The sequence below is a fragment of the Ursus arctos genome, unplaced genomic scaffold, assembly GCF_023065955.2.
Source record: "Ursus arctos isolate Adak ecotype North America unplaced genomic scaffold, UrsArc2.0 scaffold_2, whole genome shotgun sequence".
In the NCBI taxonomy this organism is placed as follows: Eukaryota; Metazoa; Chordata; class Mammalia; order Carnivora; family Ursidae; genus Ursus; species Ursus arctos.
The window spans coordinates 99929731-99953812 of record NW_026622874.1 but is presented as its reverse complement, the minus strand read 5'-3'; the positions used below and the strand labels follow the sequence as shown (position 1 = coordinate 99953812).

Below are 24082 nucleotides of genomic sequence, written 5' to 3'. Positions count from 1 at the left end.
CCCATCCCCAGCCTGGGGTTCCCCACCCAGGCCCTAGGTCAAGGCCACTAGAGAGAGGATTCAGGACTCAGCAGTCAATCAATCCACACCAAGCTGGGTGATCAAGGCAACAGGCAACCAAGGGGCTATTTGGACCTCAAGAGCGGCCCAGCCTGCGGAACCCTGTGGCTACGGCCAATGTACAATTCTGTCTCCTGACATGACTTTAATTAGCAATCGACCTAGGTTTTATAAGATCGTATGACCAGAAAAACCCCAAGCCTGGTGCATACGGATCTGGAATTAGTTCTCTGCTTCTCAGATAATCCCAGGCCTGAGGAAGGAGCAAATGGCATCTGTGGGAAAGGTTTCTAAGGAGATAAAAGGGGACTCATCTCCTTCATCTGCTGATTACAACTGAAAACTGGAAAAACCCAAAATGCAATGACCTAAAGGCTATGAAAAGTAAATAGTAGCAGGCAGACTGGGAAAGTCAGAACACACGAGAAGCCAGCACAGCAGACGCGGCTTCCTGTTTGTTTATCGCCTTTATCTCCTGGCCTTGGGCGGAGGCCAGTTGAATTAGGGACCTGCAGAGCAGGTGGAGACAGAAAAACCTTCAAGAGAAACTAATGTTTATAGCCAGAAGACCGGGACAGTGGTCCCTGTGAGCAGGACAGGGGGTGGAGAATCTCCACATTTTTCTTCTTCTCCCCAGTCCTACCCTGAGCCCAGGGCCATTTGTGGAACCTCATTGTTATGGGGGGGGCGGGGGGGGGCATGGGCACCTAACATCCTGAGAGAGGACCCACATTTCTGGATAGAGGACTGAGGATAAAGGGTCCCTGCTGTGTGAAGAATGAGGGGATCCCTGTCATTTGCTTCCCTCTGTCTTTTCTCTCATTACTTCATCCCAGAGGAAGCCCAGTCACACGGAACTGTGCCTACGGGGGCAGGGGAGGGCTGCCATTCCTAGAGAATCTCATCTTCCTGGTCAGAGGTATCTGGAAAAGGGGACCTGGGAGTCAGGGAGTGTGGAGGAAACTCTGAAGGGAAGCAAGCTTGAGACTGGGTTCCCCAGCTGCTATGTATCATCGAACACCCATCACACCAGGGCGTCCACGGGACACATTCAGACATGCAGCAAAGTCTCTGAAAACTGAACTGACATGGGAACCACTGAACACAGAAGGAAAGAGAATTTGTGGTCTTGACCACGTTGACCACCTGTTTTAACCAAACAAAAAAAGCAACATTCCAATATTCTCCAGAGAATGTAACAAGACCCAGAGTCTCAAAAAGAAAAAAAAAACAAAAACAAAAAAAACAAAGCAGGATTGCAAATGGATAGCACACAACCCAAAATTACTCAACATACCGAGAACCAGGAAAATACGGCCAGTTCATGAGGGAAGAGACAATCAACATATACCGACCCCGAGATGACCTAGGTGTCGAAATTATCAAAGACTCTAAGGCAATTATAACTATCCTCCATGAGGTAAAAGTAAACGTGGTTGAAATGAATGGAACTTGTTTTCAGCAGATAAATATAAACTGTATAAAAAAGACTTTAGAACTTCAAACAAACAAACAAAAAACACAAACAAAACAAAAGAAAGCAAACAAAGAGCAAACAAAACCAAATCACTGAGAGGGATCAGTAACAGAATGGAGATGACAAATGAGTCAGTAACGTTGAGGACACATAAATAGAAACCACAGGGTGAAAAGGACTGAAAAAATAAAGAGCCTCAGTGATCTACGAAGCATCAAAAGGTCTAACATTACTGTCATGAGACCCTAATGGAGAGGAGAAAGAGACTGGTGCAGAGACGATATCTGAAGAAATAATGACGAAAGACATCCTAAAGTTGGGTAAAGACTTAAATTTACAAATTTAAGAATGTCAGAAAACGCCCAAAAGAATAAGATAAAAAACCAAATATCCAAACACATCATAGTCAAACTGATGAAAACCAAAGGTAAGGGGGAAAAGTCTTGAAAGCAGCCAGAGAAAAACTTCACATTACAAAGAGAGGGGATAACAATTCAAATAACTGAATTTCTCATCAGAAATTATGGAGGCCACAAGACAGTGGAACAATACATTTTCAAAGATTTTATTTCTAAGTAATCCCTACACCCAACATGGGGCTCGAACTTATAACCCCAAGATCAAGAGTTGCATACTCCACTGAGTCAGCCAGGCACCCCAACTGTGGAACCACCTTTTTAAAGTGCTTAAATAGAAGAAATATCAAACCAGGATTCTATGTTCAACAAAAATATCTTTCAGGGAGGAAAGTGACAGAAAGCCATTCTCAGATGAAAGAAAATTAAGAGTATTAATCACTAGCAGACCTGCTCTAAAAGATATGCTAAAGAAAGGTCTTCAGGGGCGCCTGGGTGGCACAGTCATTAAGCGCCTGCCTTTGGCTCAGGGCGTGATCCCGGCGTTCTGGGATCAAGCCCCACATCAGGCTCCTCCGCTAGGAGCCTGCTTCTTTCTCTCCCACTCCCCCTGCTTGTGTTCCCTCTCTCGCTGTCTCTCTCTCTCTCTCTGTGAAATAAATAAAATCTTAAGAAAGAAAGAAAGAAAGAAAGAAAGAAAGAAAGAAAGAAAGAAAGAAAGAAAGAGAAAGAAAGAAAGAAAGAAAGAAAGAAAGAAAGAAAGAAAGAAAGAAAGGAAGGAAGGAAGAAAGGCCTTCAGGCAGAAGAGAAATGATACCAGAGGGAAGTTTGGGACTCTAGGAATGTAGAAAGAGCAACAGAAATGATAAATACACGAATAAATGTAATAGATTAATTTTCTCCTCTTAAGTTCTTTAAAATATGGATAATGTTGAAGTAAAAATTACATTACCCAGCAAGACTTTCAATGTGTGTAGATGTAATACATATAATGATAACACAAGGGGGCAGTAAAATTGTAAGGTTTGTACACTTTACTTGAACTGTTAAAATCCTAACTCTGAGTAGACTGTGATAAATTAGACACATGTAATTACAATCCCTAGAGAAACTATTTTAAAAATGCAAAACAAACAAACAAACAAACAAACACCAAAACAAAAACAAAAAGCTGAGATCTCACCAAAACATCAAAGGATAAATTCAACACGGAATACTAAAGAACTGTATTTCTATTGCCCCAGAAAGAAACCCTGTATCTCTCCTCTCCCCTTCCCATCCAAAAGTCAGCTCCTTTACAAAAGCAATAAAAAAAATTGGCAAGAACTGTAAGAATCAACCTTTTTTGGAACTCTAGAAACTAAAAGCTTGCAACAACCCAAGGAGTGCTTATAAAAAAGAAAAATGCCTGGTCTTGGTAAGATCAGCAAGCTTTGTGGCATTTTACCTTACCCTGTCCCATTCTCTGCTCCCTGGTTGAGCAGCATTCTTGAAAATAACAGCTGAGGGGCACCTGGCTGGCTCAGTAGGAAGAGCATACGACTCTTGATCTTAGGGTTGTGAGTTCAAGTCCCATGTTGGGTGTAGAGATCACTTAAATAAAAATAAAAACTTAAAAAAAAAAAAGAAAGAAAAGAACAGCTGAATTCCTGGTACTAGTAGCAATGGGACAGCGGAACAGACTTAATTTGCAAAGAAATGTTCTTGCTGATCTGTCTGATGGCTCTTTGGAAGATCCACTCAAAAGCCTTGTGTTTTCTTTCCTTGGAACTTTCCCACCACTGAAGCTGTTACTGAGGGGCATTTATCAAAAATATTTATAGGAAAATGTTTAGTGGTTGCTGGAGGCAATGGATAATAGTTGGGGCAAGCAACAGACTAACTAAAAAGCTGAGGAGGAAAGAGCTTGAGAAATAAGAAAAGCTTGAGAATGAGATACTTTGGAAGAATCAGGGCTTTGAGAAGCTCTGACATATTTCTAGAAATCTAGAAGACCATGGGCATGCCTGGGGCCATGCCTATGCTCAGGAAAGACCTGAAAAGGCTCTAAGCTTTCAGCCCTGTCTGTAGGCAAGCAGGAAGTGAAAGCTAAGGCAGAGTAGTTACCTACCTGGCAGAGTGTTGAAGGTGTGCCCCAATACACACATTTAGGTCTTCACTCCATTTTGAGGTAATATTTATATATGGTGTGAGATAGGGGTCCAAGTTCATTCTTCTGCATGCTGAGATCCATTTGTCCTGGCACCATTTGTTGAAAAGACTGTTCTTTTCCTGTTGAATGGTCTTGACACCCTTGCTGAAAAATAATTGACCATAGATATATGGGTCTATTTCTGAACTCCTACTCTGTTCCATTGGTCTCTTATGTCCGTTTCTTTACCACTACCATGCTGTTTTTATTTCTGTAGCTTTGTAGTAAGTTTTAAAGTTAGGAATTGTGAGTCTTCCAATGTTGTTCCCCCCCGCCCAAGATTGTTTTGAGTATCTGGGCTCCCTTGTAATTCTATGTAAATTTTAGGATCAGTTTGTTCATTTCTATAAAAAAAAAAAAGGCAGCTGGAATTTCGATGGGTAGTGCATTGAATCTGTGAATCAATTTGGAGAGGACTGCCATCCTGACAATATTAAGTCATGGGATGTTTTCCTACTTACTGAGGTCTTCTTTAATTTCTTTCAACTTTCATAGTGTTCAGTGTACTAGTCTTTCACTTCCTTAGCTAAATTTATTCCTAGATGGCAGTTCCTTAGAAAAACATAGAGTTACTGTATGACCCAGCAATTTCACTCCTACATGTCTACCCATAAGAACTGAAAACAGGTGTTCCAACAAACATACGTACACACATGTTCATAGCAGCACTAGTCATAATAGCCAAAAAAGTGGAAACCACCTAAATGTGCATCAAATGCTGAACAGATACACAATATGCGGTCTATCCACACAATGGAATATTATTCAGCCATAAACATGAACGATGCACTGACAGATACCACAACATGGATGACCCTTGAGAAACATAATATTAAGTGAAAAAAGCCAGTCACAAAAGACCACATATAGGGCGCCTGGGTGGCTCAGTTGGTTAAGCAACTGCCTTCGGCTCAGGTCATGATCCCAGGGTCCTGGGATCGAGCCCCACATCTAGTTCCTGGCTCAGTGGGGAGTCTGCTTCTCCCTCTCCCTCTGCCTGTTACTCCACCTGCTTGTGTTCTCTCGCTCTGTCAAATAAATAAATAAAACCTTTAAAAAAAAGGCCACATATTATATGATTTCATGTATATGAAATATGTACAATAGGCACGTCTATAACTTGTCAAGGGATAGGAAGGGGAGAACGAAATGTACGGGGTTTCTTTCTGGAGCGACTGAAATGTTCTGGAATTGGATAACTGTGATGGTTGCATAATGTGATGAGTATTCTAAAAACCACTGCATCGCACACACTTTAAAAAAACAGTGAGTTTTATGTTCTGTGGATTTGACCTCAGTAAAAAAATTAATGCAACAATTCAGAGATGAGGGTCCCCTCAGGGAATCTTGAAGGTACTGGACAAGTGCCCCAGTGAGCAGAACCAGCCGACCAAGGAACCCCCTCCACCGCCAAGCACGTGCATCGGTAAAATGATGTCCATGAGGTCTGCTGATCCTGTCATTTACCAAACTATCCCTACCTGCAAAACCAAGTCTCTGGTGACACCAAGTACCTGTTGTGGGGTGGCCTGGGGCTCTCCCCCAGGGTCTCTGTCTAAAAGGAAGGCTTGAGGCTAGTTTCTTTGTTTGCAAGTCACATCCCATTTTTTTCTCCTCCATTATTTCTGGTGTATTGGGCAGTTATGATGATTACTGGGCCAAGTCTTTCTTAAAATGACTTGATTATAGGCATCACCTGGGGCACTTGTTAAAAGAACAGATTCCCAGACACGCTCCCCAGGCCTCTTGAATAAGAAGCTTCTGATGCTCATTTTCAACAAGCAGCCAGCTGATCCTTGTGACAGCGCAAGCTTGGACAACATGGATTCGACCCTAGGACCCGCACATCAGAGAGAAGGCCACCGCACAATTCCTAGGTTTCAGCTACATGCAGCGACACTAAAGTCCAGTCCTAATGCGATGAGTTCAAGTCTCCTGAGAAGCAGGTGCCAGGATGGGCCTGACACCCACAGCGGAAGTTATGAGAGGTGCATTTTTCTTGGCCAGCATAACTAAATTCCTAGGAAAATTCCGAGTGGTTCAGCTGTCCAATCCATACTGCCCAAGGTTGAGAGATGACGTCACGTACAAGGGAGGTTGGGGAAAGGAATCTAGTGATGGGTTCAGCCACCATCTCATATGGTAGGACGAGAGAGTGGATCTGGTGGACAGCTAGCAACCTCCACTCCGCAAAGGTAGGCGTAAAGTGCTCGAACCTTCGAACTTGGTGGTAGCACAAGACAGAGGAGCACAGAGGCCAAAGGTTCTCCTTTCAGACACCTTAGTCAAGCTACATGTATGGCCGAAAATGTGTTTAACCCCATTCTGTGCCTGAAGAAACCAGGGCTCAGAGGGTTGAATTAACTTGCCCAAGGACACAAAGAGAATGTCTGTGGAATTCCAAAGCCCACGCACTTAATCCCGCCCCCCCCCCCGCAATTCGGACTCATTCCCAGCCCTCTGCAGTTAAGGCAAACATTTCCAAGTTTTGGTTTATCTGATTACAAAGTTAATACTGCATGTTGCAAACATTTTAAACATCATACTCATTCAACAAATATTTATAAGTCGGCTTTCATGTGCTCTCTATACCAGCGCTAACAGAAACATGATGCCATATTTCTGCCATAAACATAATTTAAGGAATCTTAGTAGCTACATTTAGAAGAGTAAACCGTTTCAGGTGAAATTAATTTTGGTAGTATATTTTATTTAACTCAATATATCCAAAATAGTATCAATATCTAATTAATTTTAAGAATTAACCACAAATTTACTTTCTTTTTTTTTAATATGTCTTCTTCACGTACAATGTACAGCACGTCTTCATTCAGCCTAGCCACGCTTCGAGCACTCAAGAGTCGCAAGTGGCTACAGGTTACCATCAGACCGCATGACTCTATAATTTAGAAAATCTAAGTCTTCTGGGGCGCCTGGGTGGCACAGCGGTTAGGATCTGCCTTCGGCTCAGGGCGTGATCCCGGCGTTATGGGATCGAGCCCCACATCGGGCTTCTCCGCTATGAGCCTGCTTCTTCCTCTCCCACTCCCCCTGCTTGTGTTCCCTCTCTCGCTGTCTGTCTCTATCTCTGTCAAATAAATAAAAATAAATAAATAAATAAAATCTTAAAAAAAAAAAAAGAAAATCTACGTCTTCTAAAATCCCAACCCCCAGATACAGCCACTCTTAACACCTAAGGGCACAGTCCTGCAGATATCGCCTATAAAAATACACAGATGTATGTATTTGTGAATTAATCAAGAATCTTTCAGTTGCAGGTGAGAGAAAATCACCTTAAACCAGCTTGGGGGAAGAAAAAGGTTGGGAAGCATCTTTGACTTACAATTCAAAAGCCTGGGATATATAAAAATAAAATGAATGAATGAATGCATGCATGCATGCATGCCCAGGATATAGAAACCATCCCCAGGCACGTCAAGATCCAGGGCTCAGACATCATCCGGACTCGGAATCTCTTCATTCCTCAGCTCCTCCGTGACAGCACTCTCCACCCCAGCAACTGCAGACTTATCCCCCAGCCTCAGCTGGAAAGAGAGATTCTCTTTCCAGTAGTTCTGAAGTCTTGGAGTTGGGTTCCTTAGGGTTCACTGGGTTGGGGTGTTTATCTTCAGCCAATCACCGTGCTCGGCTGAGTTCTGGTCCCTGTCCCTCGCTTCTCAGGAACAAGTATCTCCTTTCATTCCCCCCCCCCCCCCACGTTATGCCTGGTGCCAGAGCAACTTCCTTGCAGTCTCCTGTTTGTCCCGAGGCTATATGCTAGCCCTTGACATAGCAAAACAGAGAGGGGGTCTCCTAGTAGACCCTTACCTTCAGCCCTTCACCCCTGAGACCCTCAGGGCAAAGGGCCCTAATGCACCTTAGCTGCCCCGCGGTTGCTGCCCCTCTAGCCTCTGACCTGGAAGTTCTTTACAACCTGTTGGCTCTTCCATACTTGAAGATATTTCTGTATTTTATCCAGCATTTTTAGTGAAAGCAGAAAGGGCTGGTCTGAAAGATCTGGCCCGTCACGACCAGAGATAGAAGTTCTACTGTGCACTTTTTAAAAATTAACTTTTCATTAGACAGGTAACAAGAACACCCTGTCTTTGTAAAAAAAGTAAAACGTGGGCAATGTTGGCAAGTAGATCTGCCGAAAGTGGGCTTCTCTTATCGTCGTCAGGGCTAATTCAAGTCTGGTGGCCTTTCATTATAACTCAGAATGGTTCTTTTAATTAAAAAACCTACAACTAAATCGAACTTTGAAACAACCCAGATAGGGTGAGAATCTCCTTTGGCCATCACCCCCACTTCCAGGACACACGACTGACACCTACAAAGCCTCTTGTGGTCACACCTACCTTCCACCAACCAACCATCCTGACTTCTAACGTCCTAGATCACTTTCCAAGAGAGGTTTTCAAATTAGGAAAAATATATTGTAAAAAAATTGATTTCCATCTTCTCTTAAATACTCAGAAGTTCTGGCAACACTCACCTTGGCCCGGGTGCCCAGATACGGCAATGATCACCCCTAGGAGTTCCCTAGTTTGGCGCAGTCCTCGGTACCCCCCTGGTGTCTAATTCTGGAAGCTTCACCCATTGACCACACCTGCCTGGTCTCTAAAGATGTCTGAATTTACATCTCCTAGTTGGGCCAGTCCTCTGCTGAGGCTATTCAGGCAGTTTCCGGATTTTCCTTATTAAAAACAAACAAACTATACCCAGCATTTCCCATAAGTGTGTGTGTGTGTGTGTGTGTGTGTGTGTGTGTGTGTGTCCGAAAACACTGAAAACATAGCCCACACAAAACCTTGTACATAAATGTTCTTGGCAGAAACGTTCATATGAGCCAAAGCGTTCAAGTGTCCATCAACCGATGAACGGATGAACAAATGTGACATAGGCCAGCCATACAGCGGGGTAGTATTGGCTGTAAAAGGTAACGAAGTGCTGGTTCATGCTACACCATGGCCGAACCGCACACACATGATGCTGAGTGAAAGAAGCCAGTCACAGAAGACCACGTCCGCATGACTGCATTTATACGAGACGTTCAGGACGGGCAAATCCAGAGAGACGCAGAGTAGATTGGTTGCCGGGGGCTGCGGGGGAGACGGGGTACTAGTGGGTGCTGGATTTCTTTGGGGGGATGACGAAACGTTCTGAAATAGACGGTGGTGATGTTTGTTTGCACGACTCGGTAAACATACCAAATCGTGCGCTTGAAATGAGTGAATTGGGCAAGTGAAATCGCTCTCCATAAAGCCGTTACTTCAAAAACAAACCATACAGCCACGAACGTCTTTGAACACCTCTTTTTGGGTTCTGGAATTGCTGGGCCATGGGGCCATTTTACTTCTTCATTTCTCCAGAGTGGCTAAACCAGTTGTCCACACAAACAGTGTGAGCACTGTTTCTTCAGACAATTAGCTACTTTCTATTCTGCCAATCTGATGGGTAAAATGGAAATCATGGCATCTCTTTTTAATTTGTGTCTCTTTTTAATTTGTGTTTCCCTGGTTACCAGTTTTAGAATCTTTTTTTTTAATTGGTTGTTTGTATTTTCTTTTTCTTTTTTTTTTTTAACAAACTGAGAGCTTCACAGGGGAGGGGCATGGGGGAATGGGATAGGCTGGTGATGGGCAGTAAGGAGGGCACGTATTGCATGGTGCACTGGGTGTTATATGCAAACTAATGAATCATTGAACTTTATATCAAAAAATTAAAATAAAAAATTAAAAAAAAAACAAAATAGGAAAAAAAAATAAAGATTTTATTTATTTGACGGAGATAGAGACAGCCAGCGAGAGAGGGAACACAGGGGCAGAGGTAGTGGGAGAGGAAGAAGCAGGCTCCCAGTGGAAGAGCCTGATGTGGGGGCTCGATCCCAGGACCCTGGGATCACGTCCTGAGCCCCAAGGCAGATGCTTAACGACTGAGCCACCCAGGCGCCCCCGGTTGTTTGTATTTTCTATGAACACTATCTGTTCGTGTTCTTCCCTCATTTTTTTGTTGGGATGTCTTTTGATTAATTTGTAGTTTTTGGTACATTCTATATGGATATATTTCATTTTATACTCTGCACATATTTTCTCATATACAGATTTTTAATGTATGTAAAATACTCATCAGCAAGACCCTGGCATATAGTTAGTAAACAGGAAATAGCATTCTTGCTATTAATAGGTGAAAAGGCAAGAATTGGTAAAGGTGTAAACAATTCACATACACCTACATTTTTCCTCCCTCCCCCCTCCCTCCCCCCTCCCTCTCTCCCTTCCTCCCTCTCTCCCTTCCTCCCTCCCTCTCTTCCTCCCCCCCTCCCTTCCTCCCTCCCTCCTCCTCCCTCCCTCCCTCCTTCCTTTCCTCCCCTCCCCACCCCTCTCCTCCCCTCCCCTTGTTTGTTCACCCAGTCATTCACGGCAAAAACCACCTTGGGTCTGAGAGGAGCGAAGCCATAACTAACTAGTCCCCGGAAAACTGGGGTGGAAGGCTCCTTCTGGGACGGAGCCGTGCTCATAGACGTCCTCTAACAACACAGCGATGGGAGAGCTTCTTCGCCGTGCTTTTCAGAAACACTTGGCACCGGAGCCGACCACCAAGCACGAGCGAGCGCTCATCTCCTTAGCTTCACGGGTGCACCCCCACCAAGACAGGGAAGCAGGTATTTACTTTTACTTTCTTACTTTCCTGATCTGACCTCAGCAGATAAACACATAAACAGGGAACACAATCAGCCAAGAATAATGAAATCAAAGTCAAAGAAAGGGCAATTCCCTTTCTAGTGCATGGCTCTCAAAAGCAATTTAAAACCAGATTCCTAAGAGGCTCACTTGCAGGCTGGTTCCTCCCCACCCGCTACAGCTCTGGGAACCCGGCTGATCCCTGCAGGGGCCCAAAGAAAGCCACGGGCTTGCGTGGCTGAGAAAGCCCAGGTCGTCGGGACCCTTTCCGACCAAGGGTGACCCCTACACGGCAGCTGCATGGGCTCATGCTCCTCATCTTGAGGAATGCCCTGAACCCCCAACGTAAAAAAAAGGAAACACACACATGGGAATTCCTTGGGCAGGCTGGTTTGGTCTGCTCTCCCGGGTCATGGCGTCTGGCCAGGAACAGAAGAGCAGACAAACCACAAGGTTCCATTTCATCCCTACAAGTTCATCTTGGCCCTTTCGTGCTCACTGTTGGATGCGTCTCTCATGCCTCACTTCTAGCCCAGGGGAGCTCAATGCCACTGTTACCGGCATCTTTCTTTCCCAAAACTAGTAAATGAGAACTCCCGGCAGACAGCTTCCATCATGTGGAGCCAAAAACACAGAGGGAAGCAGACAGACCCCCGCTGTCGGCAGTGTATCTGTTAAGAGGGTGCCTAACACTGTATTCAAACTCCTTACCCCATCACTGCAGACCCACAAGGAGACCACTGCCACTCATATTGACTATGTTTTTAAAACAGTCCATAAAGTCTATAAAACTGTTTAGAAAAAATTTATTTGAACATATGAAAGGAAAATTTAGACCCCAATAAAATAGAGGAGCTCCTGGGCGGGGACCGGCGGTCCTCACGCAACCCCCTGCCCAGTTCCCTGCCCTGCCCGCACCAGGCCCGGCTTCGAGCTCACGGAGCTCTCAGGGACACCGGGTGGCGGGCGCCTGTCACATTCACGCGCAGAGACGCCAAAGGGACTTGCAAATGCTGCTCATCACAGCCGTGCTCGGGACGGCACGGGCTCCTCGCGCGTCTGAAACGACACAGACACGGCTCATGGAATCCGCGTCTCGGCAGGACACCCACATGGCTCCGTGGGCGCTGTCCATCCTTCCTTTCATGCGTCCCATCTGGGCTTCTGCAAACGTGACTCGGCGGGAGGCCCCCCAGCCTGCGACGCCGCGCAACTTCCGCACCAAGACAGTCCTGCCAGGGACGAGGGGCTGCTGGCTGCCCCCAAAAGGTCCTCTTCGATGGGGTGGCTCCCCCCTTCTCTGGAAGACTTCCTCCAGCCCGGCGGACGGCGCACTGCCCCTCGGCGGCACTGAGGCCGGCCTAGCGGATGGGCCTGAACGGGAACGTCATGCCCGACATGAACGTGTGCCCCGGGTGCGTGGGCAGGGCAGGGTGGGCGGCGGGGTGGGCCGGCACGGCCCCGTAGCCCAGCGGGGGCGTGTGGATGTGAGGGTAGAAGCCGGGGGGCAGCGCCGCGTGTGGCGCCTGCTGCACAGGGCCCGAGATCACCAGCTGGAGCAGGCTGCGAATACAAGGACAAGGGTTAGGCACACGGCGGCTGGGCTGGCCTGTCCCCTTGTGGACGCGGCGCCCCGGGGAAGGGAGAGCAGGCCTGGGGACGCTGTGGCCTCACACATGCACTGGGAGAGGCATGGGATGCACACACAGAACACGGAGGTTTCCAGAGGGGGAAATCTGTCAACTCGCAGCAGATGGGGATGGCTTGTGGCTGGCGGATGGGGGGTGGGGGTGGAGGAGCAGGAGGTGACCTGGAGGTGGCAGGACTGAGATAGAGGAGGGGCCGGCAGTAGGAAAAGCAGGATCCTGCAGGCAGACAGTTCAGGGGGAGAGAACTGAGGAAACCACAGGGCAGGTGCCCAAGGCAGGGCAGGGACAGGACCACGGAGGGGGGTCAGCACCAAGGCTTAGAGTCCACGAAGCTCTAGGCACAGGCTCAGCATCTGTGGCCTGGGAACCCCCACATCTAGTTCAGCTCCCATTATCTACACTTAAGAGGGTTATGACCAAGGCACCACAGCAAGCAGGACAGCAGGCCACAGTGTTCTCAACGTCACTCGTAATGACTGAGTCCCAACTGAATTCCAAGCACAGACAAATGAAAACAGGCCTTTTGGGGACTCTGACATGAGCATGGATTATAGGCCCTACCCTTGGGATGGTCCAGGCCTGGACCCAGCCCTTACCCACCTTTAGGGGCCACCCCTCCCCCTCCCTCTCTGCAGAGCTCCCAACCCTCCTGCTTACTTGCTCCTTCACTTCTGGGGTGAGAGCCTTCTGTACCCACACTCCAGCCCTACGCATCACACCCAGGGTCTCCGCAGGAAGACCCCGTCACTCCTTCGCCAACTCCCGTCCACCCACGACCAGCCCAAGCCCTGGGTGCCACGCGCCTCCTCGGGCCTGTGCTCTCCTCTCTGTGGCTCAGGACATCCATGGCCTCAGCCTCCCTCCTGGAATCCCCTTCGGTTTCCAATATTGGTCTTTCTGAAACTCCCTGAAGAGTTTACTCTGATTGGTCCCATCCTCGCCAACCCCACATGCCCTCCCAGCGAGATCAGCAAAGATTCCTAATTTTCCCACCACCATGAGCTTCCCAGGCCTTAGCAGGCCCACATCCTGCAGTCAACCTCAAATACCCAATCACGCCCTAACTGGAGAAACTTCTTGGGCCCTCTCCTCTTCAGGACAGAGACCTCCTTTCCCAGTCCTGCCTCTCCCCTTTCCCCCCTGCAGACAGACCGGCTCTGCTCATGCTCTCCAGCCACACCCCAGTGTCTAAGCTGGTCTCTCCACATCACCAAATCTGCCTGCCAGGTCCTGTTCACACCCATCATTCACCCTGAGGACTTCCCCGTCCCACGAGGCCACACCTTCCCTGCACAGGGCCCTGCTTGGTCCAGGACAACCCCAGGCCACTTTGCCCTGGCTACTGTCAGCCACCTACTTGGAGCTCTGAGAGTGGGGGCTAAGTCTTCTGCAGACTGACCCTCACCCCCTCCCACCCCCCCGAGGATAAAGTCTGGTGCTCAGAGCCCACAGGAGGGGCTCGGAAAGTAAACCAGAGGCACGAAGAGAGCTGGTGCCTTCTAGGGGCCTGGAGCTCTTCGGAGCCCTTTTCATTTAAGTTATTACCACTTTTATAATTCGGGGTGAGAAAGTCACTCAAAATAAGCAAACGTAGAAATAAATCTAAGGAGGGTATTACAGAAGCAAAATTTAAGTCATATGTTTGGTTGAATACGCATACCCTGCCAGAGATAAAAGGGGTTTCAAGAAGTTTCCAGTCTATTTGGAAAGACAATTAATGGAAAAGACTATCAGAGGTCAAAGAAGTTTTCCAAGTGACTCCCTGTTCCCGTCTTTCCCCGTGTCGCTGCCAGGCTGCCCCTGGGGGGCTGGGTTTTGGGACGCATGTGTCAGCAGGACAGGGCCCAACACAGGCTGTGAGAAGGTTCCACTGGGATTCCAATGGGGACCCCTGGTCATAATGCTAAGATGAGAAAGGATTTAGCCCCTATCACTGCTCTAATGCCCTGAAACTCTACACGTTAAATAGCAGCTGTGCACCAAGAAGGGAAATAGTGCAGAGAGATTACTGCAAGAGGAGCAGAAAAATGCCAACTTATGCTAAAGATGTCCTCAGATGCCAGGGAATTTTCCTAGAGCCCAGGGGGGAAAAAGAAAAAAAAAAAAAGAAAGAAAAGAAAGGAACAGTGTGGGCTCCTGAGGGACACATGGCGCTCTGGACAAGCTGTCCGTTCTGCTGACAGAGTATGTCAAGTGGGACCATTCTGCTCCCCCATGAGCCAGCGCTCTCCAGACACCTGACCGAAGCTGCCCTCCCGCCGTGGGGCCCGGCGCCGAGATCCCCAACCACACAGCAGCACAGTCCTTGGCCACAGCTACTCTCGCCGTCAGCCTGTGAGCTGGTGGTATCTGGCCGCTCCTCCGGCCTCGGGTGATGCATGTTATCAGCCTGCCACACGTGCCCAGGCTCGCCGGGCAGGCTGCTGCGAGCGCCCACAGCGCAGGGGGGCCTGGCGGGCTGGCTCACCCTCTGTCCGTGCCGCCAGCCAACACCAGCGCTGGAGCCCCAGCCCCTCTGTCCCCGATAAAGGCCAACGTGAGCCTCTGAAGGAAGGAGAATGTTAGTAATCCTGCCAACTTCACTCAGTTGTTTTCCGTCCCTGTGCACACTGGGAGTTCTGCCCTGCAAGACAAACGCTTCCTCCCTTAGTCGCCACAATTACTGTTTTGGGTGGATACATAATTTCTGTCCTTCTCATGTATCACTCCTAATTTACTAAGTATCCCCATGCTTTGGGGCCATGAGGTTGCTTCTGGTTTTTCGCTACTAATGATACTGCATTTGCCTGAAACGTTTCCGCACACACAGCTTTTGCTTCTCAGAGTCCCTGAAATTAATCAGATCAAGCGCCATTCCTATGTGATGGGAAGAGTAGTAAGCGGAACAGCAGCTAATATTTCTCAGATACTTGCTGCACACCCCAAGTACCGTTCTAAGTGCTTTCTGTGTTTTTACTCGAATCCTCACAGAAATTCTGCGGGGAGGGGGGCAGGCGAGGCAGGGGGACGTGAGGTAGGTCGTACGGAGAGCAAGCAGCCAGCCGGGACGTTTCCCCAGGAGCCATGAGACCACACAGCCCTGCTCTTCACCACTATCCACACTGCTTCCCCCAAATGATGACAATAAGCACCATTTATGGACAGAGTCCCGCGTGCCAGGGACCAGGCTGGGAATTTACAAACAGCACCTCATTTAATTCTCACTATGACCCTCTGACACGGGTGAATTCTTCCCCCAGCTTTATCAGGGAGGAAACCGAGGCTCAGAGGCAGGCAAAGCGATTGCCGAAGCATCACGGAAAACCGGTGAGAATCATGCTCAGAACCCACTCAGTGCTGCCCCCCATCGACAAAGCCTCACCGACATGCTGTGCCCTAGGGCCGAAGCTCTGCAGGATTTCCCAAAGGGCTGTGCCACTCACACTGTCACCACAATGTGTGTGCACAAACGTCGGAAGTCACCATGAACCATGTATGCTAATTTAGCGAGTGGTCAATGACTCTGAGCCCTCTGGTTTCTTCCCCGGACTCCCAGGCAAGATGGCCACACCTCTTCAATTTACTCTCCACTTGGGCCTTCTCTCATGTGGGTCATGCTGTCCTATCCCCCACTTACCATCAGGTCCTGAGGGGGCTCCTGACATACAGAAGCTCGAGACCCTGCAGCCCAACCCTCCCCAAGGACGCCAGGACAAGGGGTCCACCCCCGTCCCCTCCCCCCCCAGCCCAGCCCGGAGTCTTCGAGAGCACTTACTTATTATGGGGCAGCCTGGAGCACAAGGTTCTCAGGTCATCTGAAATCAAGGAGATACATAGTAAGGAACAGACTGGAGACAACAAGGTGAAATGTTCACTGAGTTCTTTTCAAGGATGCTGGCAAGAAAGCAATAGTGTCTTAACTACATTTTCCTGGCGTCCCTTAGAAACTGTGCTCTCTCTTCCTTCGATTCTCGCTTTAACAACTAGGCCCCAAACAGAATACGTGGCTCAGGAAAGGGGGCAGGCCTATTGGTCACTTGTCGGACGGCTGGGAAAGGGCCCAGAGGCAGGGCTCTCGCTGAGCGGATCAGCGGCCTGAGGCACCAAGTGGGAAGCGCATCACAGTGACCGCTGCCTCGGGCCACAGTCCAAAGTCACTAACCCAGCACAGGTGCTATTAGACACTGGGAGTGTTCCAGCACCGAAGTGCAGGAGAATCACGGGCCCAGAAACAGTGCTGGGAATGCTTCATGCACTTGGACCTGTGCACTGTGGTGTATGTAACTTATATCTCGATGAAAAAGAGGACTGCAGGAAAAGAAAAGATCCTACACGAGGAAAGATGGTGAGTGGCCATCCTTGCTCTTGAGGAGTCCCCGGTCCTGGGCAAGGTGGCCAGGAGATGCATAGACATCATGGCCGGTGCTCTACCCGGGTCTGCTCTGCGACTTCACCCTGGTCCCCTGTGCTAAGAGGAGAGAGGTCGTAGAAGAGCAGAGAAGAGTTATTCGTCCAGGACTCCCTGCTTTCCTTCGGGTGGTGGCGGCCCCGCCCCGGGAGGGCCTGCGCCAGGGAGTCACCCACCTCTCGTGCACAGCAGCGCCCCGGAGGCCATGGCCACCTGCAGAGCCTGCGCCAGCCGGTCCAGAGAGAGCTCGATCTCCTGGGAGGCGTTGAGGGGGTTCAGTTCATCCGCCAACCTGCTGACCTCCTCGACCAGCGGCACCATGTGGTCGAACAGGATGAGCCCCAGGCGCCCGTAGAGGTTCTTCTCGGTCAGGTGCACCTGGAGCACCATGAGGACCTGCAGGACGCTGAGGTGGAGTTTCGAGTACAAGAGGTGGGAGTCTCTGTCCATCCCTCCCGAGTCCTTTGTAACTTTGGTAGTGACGTGGCCATTAGACAGGGAGGGCTTCTTCTTCCTCTTGTAAGCCAGAGGGGCCTTCACACACCAGCGGATCAATCCCGTGAGCGGGGTGAGCTCTAAAAATCCTATTGGGAGATTGGCTGCAATCGGAGTATTTAAAAAAGTGATGAGAATCAACCTCGGGTCCTCGAAAATCCAGCCGACGATCATTTCAAGCAAGTCCAACGGTGGGATGAGGTCATCTGCCAACAAAGACGCTTTAAGTCAGATGTGTCTGCAGCCCCGGTGACGTAAGGGGATGGCGGGGAGATGGGCCCCACGGGTGCAGTGCTCGGCACCTGACATTCAGACTACATGCTCTGCTGGTCTGTTTTCTCTCCCCTTTCCGGGAACACCCCCTCCGTGAGGGCTGGGACTCCTACTCAGTGACTCTCCCCAAAGCCAGGACTGTCTGTCCACAGTAGGGCTCAAAAACTTACTTGTTAAATAAACAATTACCTGGAAAACCACCACGCCTTGAAGTTCATCCCACAGGTCAATTTAAATAAATTCCCACACTCTTTAGGTCCCAAACTGCCACCACAGCCAGTAGGGTCTGTCCCTCCGCTGGTGTCTCCTCTGTGGCCCAGTGATGGCTACAGTGGCCTTCACAGAGCAGCTCAGGGTGCGGTCAGTGGTCAGTCGGCTGCGAAAAGCCATCTCAGCCCCAGATCTGGAATCTTTGTCTAAGCACAGCCTGACCGCCTGTGACCCTAGAGACCTGGCACATTCTACTGCCTGGACAGAGCACAACAATAAAAACAAATGCTGATGTTTATTTTGGGTTTACTATGTGCCAGGCACTGGTCTAAAGTCTTTACACAGATCAACTCACTCCTCCAACAACCCACCTGTTATCGGAAGGAGGAGGCACGGTGATATTAAGTCACTTCCCCAGGATCATGAAAAGTGTGGGGTAGGCCCAGATGTGGCCCCAGAGGGCCTGGCTCTTAACCACTCGGCTGCACTGCCCGCCCTGGGACTGGCACACAACGCCCTGAAGTTGTCTGCAAGCAGGGGAGCAGGTCCCCGGCCTCCTGTCTCCGGGGCTGTGCAGCCCGCAGCTCACGGGGAGCTAAGGATGATGGGGCCCCTTCCGGGATGCTGAGGCCAGAACCAAGCATGAGACAGGAGTGTGGGGTGAGTGGGACACGTGTGGGCGGAGGCTCCTTTCTCCAGAGACATGGCCCTTCTTCCCTGAGACCACGCCTACTTCCTGATTGGGTGTTTGACGGTGCCCTACCCTTCTGTGATAAACGAGGACAACAGGAGGCAGCTGCTGTCATCGGTGATCTTCACTTGGCAAAATAAACGGTAGGGGACTCTGAGTCTGGCCCCTCGAGCCCCCCTGATATGTCTGTCTGAGGAATGCGTCTCATTCCCGCGTGTCCAGCATGTCACCCCCTCCGGCCCCCCCCCATCTCAGCAGAAGCGTCTCCAAGAGCCTGAAAGCCGCGAATGCCTGAGTGTACAGCGAGCGTGTGTGCTTGAGCGAGTCACCTCCATGACCATCCTCCTCAAAGCCCCAAGTTCTCTGCACCACTTGGGCAAGAGCAGGTCTGTCTCCCGAGGTGAGCCGCTTCCGTCTTGCGTGTCGCAAGCACAGACTCCCCAGGAACAGTCTCCTGTCACCAGAGGCTCCCAAGAGCAGCATCGGGCACCATCCTGACTGTGGACTCCAGCTCCACTCCTAGAGCCCCCACCAGGTGCCCGGTGACCTCCCCAGCTCCAAACTCACCAAGCTGGACACGTTAAAGATGCACAGCTTTTGCTTTGTCGATCATACCTCCAACAAGTGGCTGTAGAACAGTCACTGCCACAGCACACGGCCAAGTGGCTTAAGAGAAAAATACCACGTCTCATACCCATTCTAGAACGCTGGTGATATTCTCTGAACATCACCGCCTTTTGCACCCTGTCTACTCTGTTCCCAGTGTTGAGGGCAAAATCCGTCCTTGTTGGTCTGGAATAACTGATGGCTTGGAAAAGCCACCGTGATGCTGTGCAATGGGTTTAACGAAACCTTTCCTACGGGCAAACAGAGGGCCTGATGACTGCTCCCAGCTAGGAGCCGCTCTGAGGAAGCCTTTGCAGGAGAGCACCAGGGAGAAGCCCACTCTAGCAGCAAGGCACCCACCGCGCACAACACTGCCTCCCAGCCCCCGGGGACGCACTGCTGAGACAGAAACGGCTTGCAAGTACATGTGACTATAACACGCACTTCAGTGCTCATACTCTGTCCACACAAACTTTCCTAAGAGAACTAAAAAAATCAAACAGCACGGAGAAAAAGGTACAAATAAAAGGAGAATCGAATTAAAAAAGAAAAAAGGAGAATCGAATATAATCACGATGCTGCTGGACTGAACACAAGCGGAAATGTTGCTGAAGGCTCTCCAGCTACTGGTTTAGCTATCAGAGCAGAGTAAGAGACTATCTGTCCCTCAGAGCGGCAGGAGCCAAGGGCAAAGGAGGAGGAACCTGAAACAGAAGAGCAGGCTTTGAGTCCGGCTCTGCAGAAAAAATGCTCACCGTGGTGAGGCCTGAAACTTCCCACGTGGAAATCCAGGGCCAGAGCCCCTTGCCCAGGCTGTGGGGCTCACACAAAGACACAGAGGTGAAAGGACGCAGTGCTCTGTAAAGCCTTGTCAATCCATGGTCCTTGGAACCCATCCTGGGGAGGTGAGTAGGCCGCAGAGCCTGGTGAGCGTGGGTCTGAGACTCCTGCTCTAATTTAACCAGAGCCGGTCAACCTGCACTGGTTTTCTTTAATCGGAGCCTGCATAAAATGATCTGACCAGAAGGCTCTGATGCTGGACGGGACAGGGGACATGGGCTTGTCCCAGCTGAAGTCAAATGCCATCTACTGGCTGCCCTGAGGACTTCGCCTGGCATCTTCTGAAGAAAGCCTCAAAAATGTCACCACAGTAAAAGCGACATGTGTGCCTCCTGGCGCAATATGCCCAGGACACGTCTAGACAGGACTGTTGACAAAAATGTTTAACTTGAGTCTTGCACAAGGAAACAATCAGATAAATCTAAATGGAGGGATATTCTGCAGAACAACAGGTCCGAGCTCTTCAAAAAACATCAATGTCCTAAGACATTTTTTTAAAATGCTACATCTGTTCAAGATTTTAAAAGACCAAAGTGACATGACAGCTACATATAATGTATGATCCCCGATGGGATCCTGAACTCTCCAGACCCTTCAACTTTTTTTTTTTTTTTAAAGATCTTATTCATCTATTTGACAGAGAGAGAGCGCGCGCACGCATGCACACACACACACGCACAAGCAGGGGGAGCGGCAGGCAGAGGGAGAGGGAGAAGCAGGCTCCCCGCTGAGCAGGGAGCCCGATGCGGGGCTCGATCCCAGGACCCTGAGATCATGACCTGAGCTGAAGGCAGACACCCAACCAACCGAGCCACCCAGGTGCCCCTCTTCAGACCCTTCAATTTGGGGGAGGAAAAAGGCTATAAAAGACATTATTGAGACAATTAGGGAAATCTGAATATAGGCTATATAAGAAATAATAGAATTCCCTCAATACTTAGTTACTTAGGTGTGATAATGGTATCATGGTTACATAAGGGAATGCTCTTGTTCTTGGGGGGAGACATACGTGCTTAAGTACTTGGTACGTGATGCTGATAACAAACTCTCAAAAGTTCAGGAAAACCAAATACTTCGGAGTGTGTGTGTGACGGGGGAGAGGAAGACAAGAAGGAGAGAGAGAACACGGCAGTGTTAACAGGTGGTGAACCTAGAGGAGAATCTCGCAACTGATAACAGTCTTGCCACTTTTCCTGAACTTTTGATATTTTCCAAAATAAAAAGTGAGGGATTAAAAAAAAAAAAAGCAAGTCACGTCTGGGGAGAAAGCCACGTCTTCCCCAGACGTCAGACGCCAGCATTTTCAGGCTGTGTCCGCCACTTGGACCATCCCTGAGTCAGGCAAGTGAGAGTCACTAAGGAAAGCTCCCTGCTGGCAAATTCCAGAAGTCCAGGTGGTCCCTTCCTTTCACTTTCAGCCTAAAAGAAAACACATATTTCAGAGGGAAAAAAGAAAAAGGCCAAAGCATCCACTGGGCCTTTCGCCTGGGTGTTTGGTGGAGATGAAAGTGGCAAGCATCTGAGCCTCTTTAACAGCCACAACGTGTTCCAAGTTTACCTGATGACAGGTCGTAGAGCGCAGTGACGGAGGTCACGAGCTGGCAGCAGAAGCGAGGGCTGGCACTGAGTGTCTGCTTCAGCGTCTGCACGGATCCCGGTACCAGGCAGCAATAGTCATCCACGAGGGCTCTGGCTAACCTCACACAGTAGACCACAGGCGTCCTCTGCAAAGAAGCCACAGTCCACGTAACTACAGGCGTCGTGAGCTAGTGGACGACAATGACGGATGTACGGTGGGGACCACCAGGGCTGGCAGCACCGCTTCCAAGAGGGGAAAAAGATGTTCAGAGCTCACTTTGAACCAGGGCCCCGGCAAACGAAAGCCCACAGGCCCAATCCATCCTGCCACCCGTTTTCTACTGATACATGCATCTGCTCAGCTGTCTGCTTACTGCTTAAGGCTGCTCCCTACACCGCAAGGGCAGAGGTGACTGCTTGCGACGGACTGTATGATCCGCAGAACCTGAAGTATTTACTCTCTTGCCCTTGACATAAAAGGCCTGCGGACTCTGGCTCTGAAGTTCACTTACGAAAGGTAACTTCTGACTTCAGGTGACAAAATGACAACTTTTGTGACCCTGTAGGCGAGACTCCAAAGGTAGAAATGAGCGGTTGCTACCACTTTAAAGAGCTTGCGGAGAGTTTGTGAGCGCTCCTGGGATTCTAGAGCACGGCTTCCTCACTTTCTCTCACAATCCTGCCCTTACAGGTTTCCACAGTACTTTCAAGTCCTACATTGCCACCCTCCCCTGCCTTTTTCCTTCCCACTCAGAGGCCACATTCAACAGCTGCTCAGGGTGCTCCAGTTCCAGGGCCCCAACGTGGCCTATGGGGGGTGGTGGTGGGGTGCGGGAGAACTGCAAGGACACAGCAGGCTAGATTGTTCCCTCAGGCTGAAATCTGCCCCCAAACCTCAAACCAGCCATCCCCGCCTTCCCTAGCAGGAAGCTGCAGCCCCTCAGCCCGGTGTGGCAAATCCCGACTCAAACCACTAAGAGCCTCTCCCGTCATTGACATCCGCTTTTATTTGCCAAAAAGCCAGCACGACAGCGTCAGGAGAGAGAAATGGGAAACTACATGATGAATTCCAAGATGCTAAGCCTCACTTCCCTAGGTGATCAAAGGACAGAGGTAATTGTGACATTAAATTCAACACGCATGATCAATTCAGAGGCCCCAGAAATCAGACTGGTGAGAATTAAGATGCAGATTCCACTGAGACTTACCTGTGTACCAGAGAGGACAGTGTATTTTTTTCTAGCCAAATTTTGAGGATAAACTAATTTTAAGGAAAACATCTACACACAAATTGGGGAAACAAACGCAACACCAAAGGCTTCGAGTACTTGAGAATGAAGCAGGTTTGTGAAACTGAACATGGTAAATTCTGTTACCTTAGCTGAGAATCACGTTAATCTGAATTCTGAGTTAACAATTACTCTAAGTGGATTACCCATTTTTGAAAGGCTCTGAGTAACAAAAAAGCAAAACAAAGTGAACCTTTCAAAATATCATCTAACACAAAAGCTACTGATACTGATATTTAAAAACACTATTCTAAGGCTCTTATGTCCACGTCCATTAACAGAGCCACGGATCTTTGTAACGTCACCCTGGAACAATGCAAAACAACCCACATGCTTACAGACCTAACCGTATAATTTGACTTACAATGATCTTTAATATATATATATATATATATATATATATATATATATATATATATATCCTATCTTTGAGGCCGCATCATGCATAGCTGTTTTCAAAATACTACTTTATCATTTTCAACTAAGGAAAATGATTTTTTTGCTTGTTCTGGAAGTGAAAACTCTTCTTTTTTTTCATTTAAAAGCTATTTACCACTTCAAACTATGGTTTTGTCAGGAATGGTTACTACCTGTATCTAAATGTAGGTCTAGGGTATTAGCACACAGGGTAGTGACATCAAGGAGGTTACACATAAAAAAAGGTCTCTCCCGAAATCCAATTAAGGGAAAATTCCTGACACTAAACCCCTCTTCAGAGACCCTCAGGAGAAGGCTATTTCTAGAGAAGTACCTGGAGCCAGGAGGCTGCACACTCCAACACTGGGATTCGACACACAGCCACTGCCATGGAGACCAGTTTTCCCAACAAGCTCATCCGGCTGTCATCAGCCTTGTTCCCTTGGGGGCTAAAAAGGGATGAGAAAATAATCTGCCGGACAGAGTCCTTGGTTTGCTCCTGGAAATAATTGCACATGATTTCAAGAAGTTGGAGCTCCTGAAGTGAATTCAACCTCTGAAAAACAAATCCAAGAGAAGCGATAAGAAATTTAGCTTTAACGTGCGCATTAATCCATACGGTAAGAAAACAGGAAATATCCAATTTTCCCCCAGGGAACTGTTCACCCCTCTAAAAGCCCGGGTCCCAGAGGGAAGAACTCTGCTAATCCCAGGAAATGTCACTATACAGAATTCTCCATCATCCTGGGGCACTCGGGATGATGACCCACAGCGGTCTGAGACTCGGGTACAGCCCTTTAACGTCTCTTCCTGCAGCACCACTGAAACCGGGCGGTCGCACCCCCGGCAAACAGGCACACAGCAGAGCAATGCTCAGGAA

At 48.8% G+C, this 24082-nt stretch overlaps 1 protein-coding gene across 5 annotated transcripts in view; it reads right to left on the bottom strand.

Moving 5' to 3' along the window:
• The window catches only part of INTS15 (integrator complex subunit 15), a 30059-nt gene that overhangs the window by 5370 nt on the left and 607 nt on the right, over window positions 1–24082 (bottom strand). For 3 of the 5 annotated variants that reach the window (XM_048224776.2, XM_044390200.3, XM_044390201.3), the window contains exons 2-6: window positions 23537–23758; window positions 21477–21642; window positions 16980–17504; window positions 16171–16210; window positions 4004–4189 (exon numbers count right to left, since the gene is read on the bottom strand). In XM_048224776.2, the coding sequence (XP_048080733.1) occupies window positions 4004–4189; window positions 16171–16210; window positions 16980–17504; window positions 21477–21642; window positions 23537–23758 (1139 nt within the window). Of the gene's footprint in view, window positions 1–4003; window positions 4190–11556; window positions 12331–16170; window positions 16211–16979; window positions 17505–21476; window positions 21643–23536; window positions 23759–24082 lie in introns of those variants that run through there. The other 2 variants (XM_048224778.2, XM_026516299.4) reach the window with 1 other exon arrangement.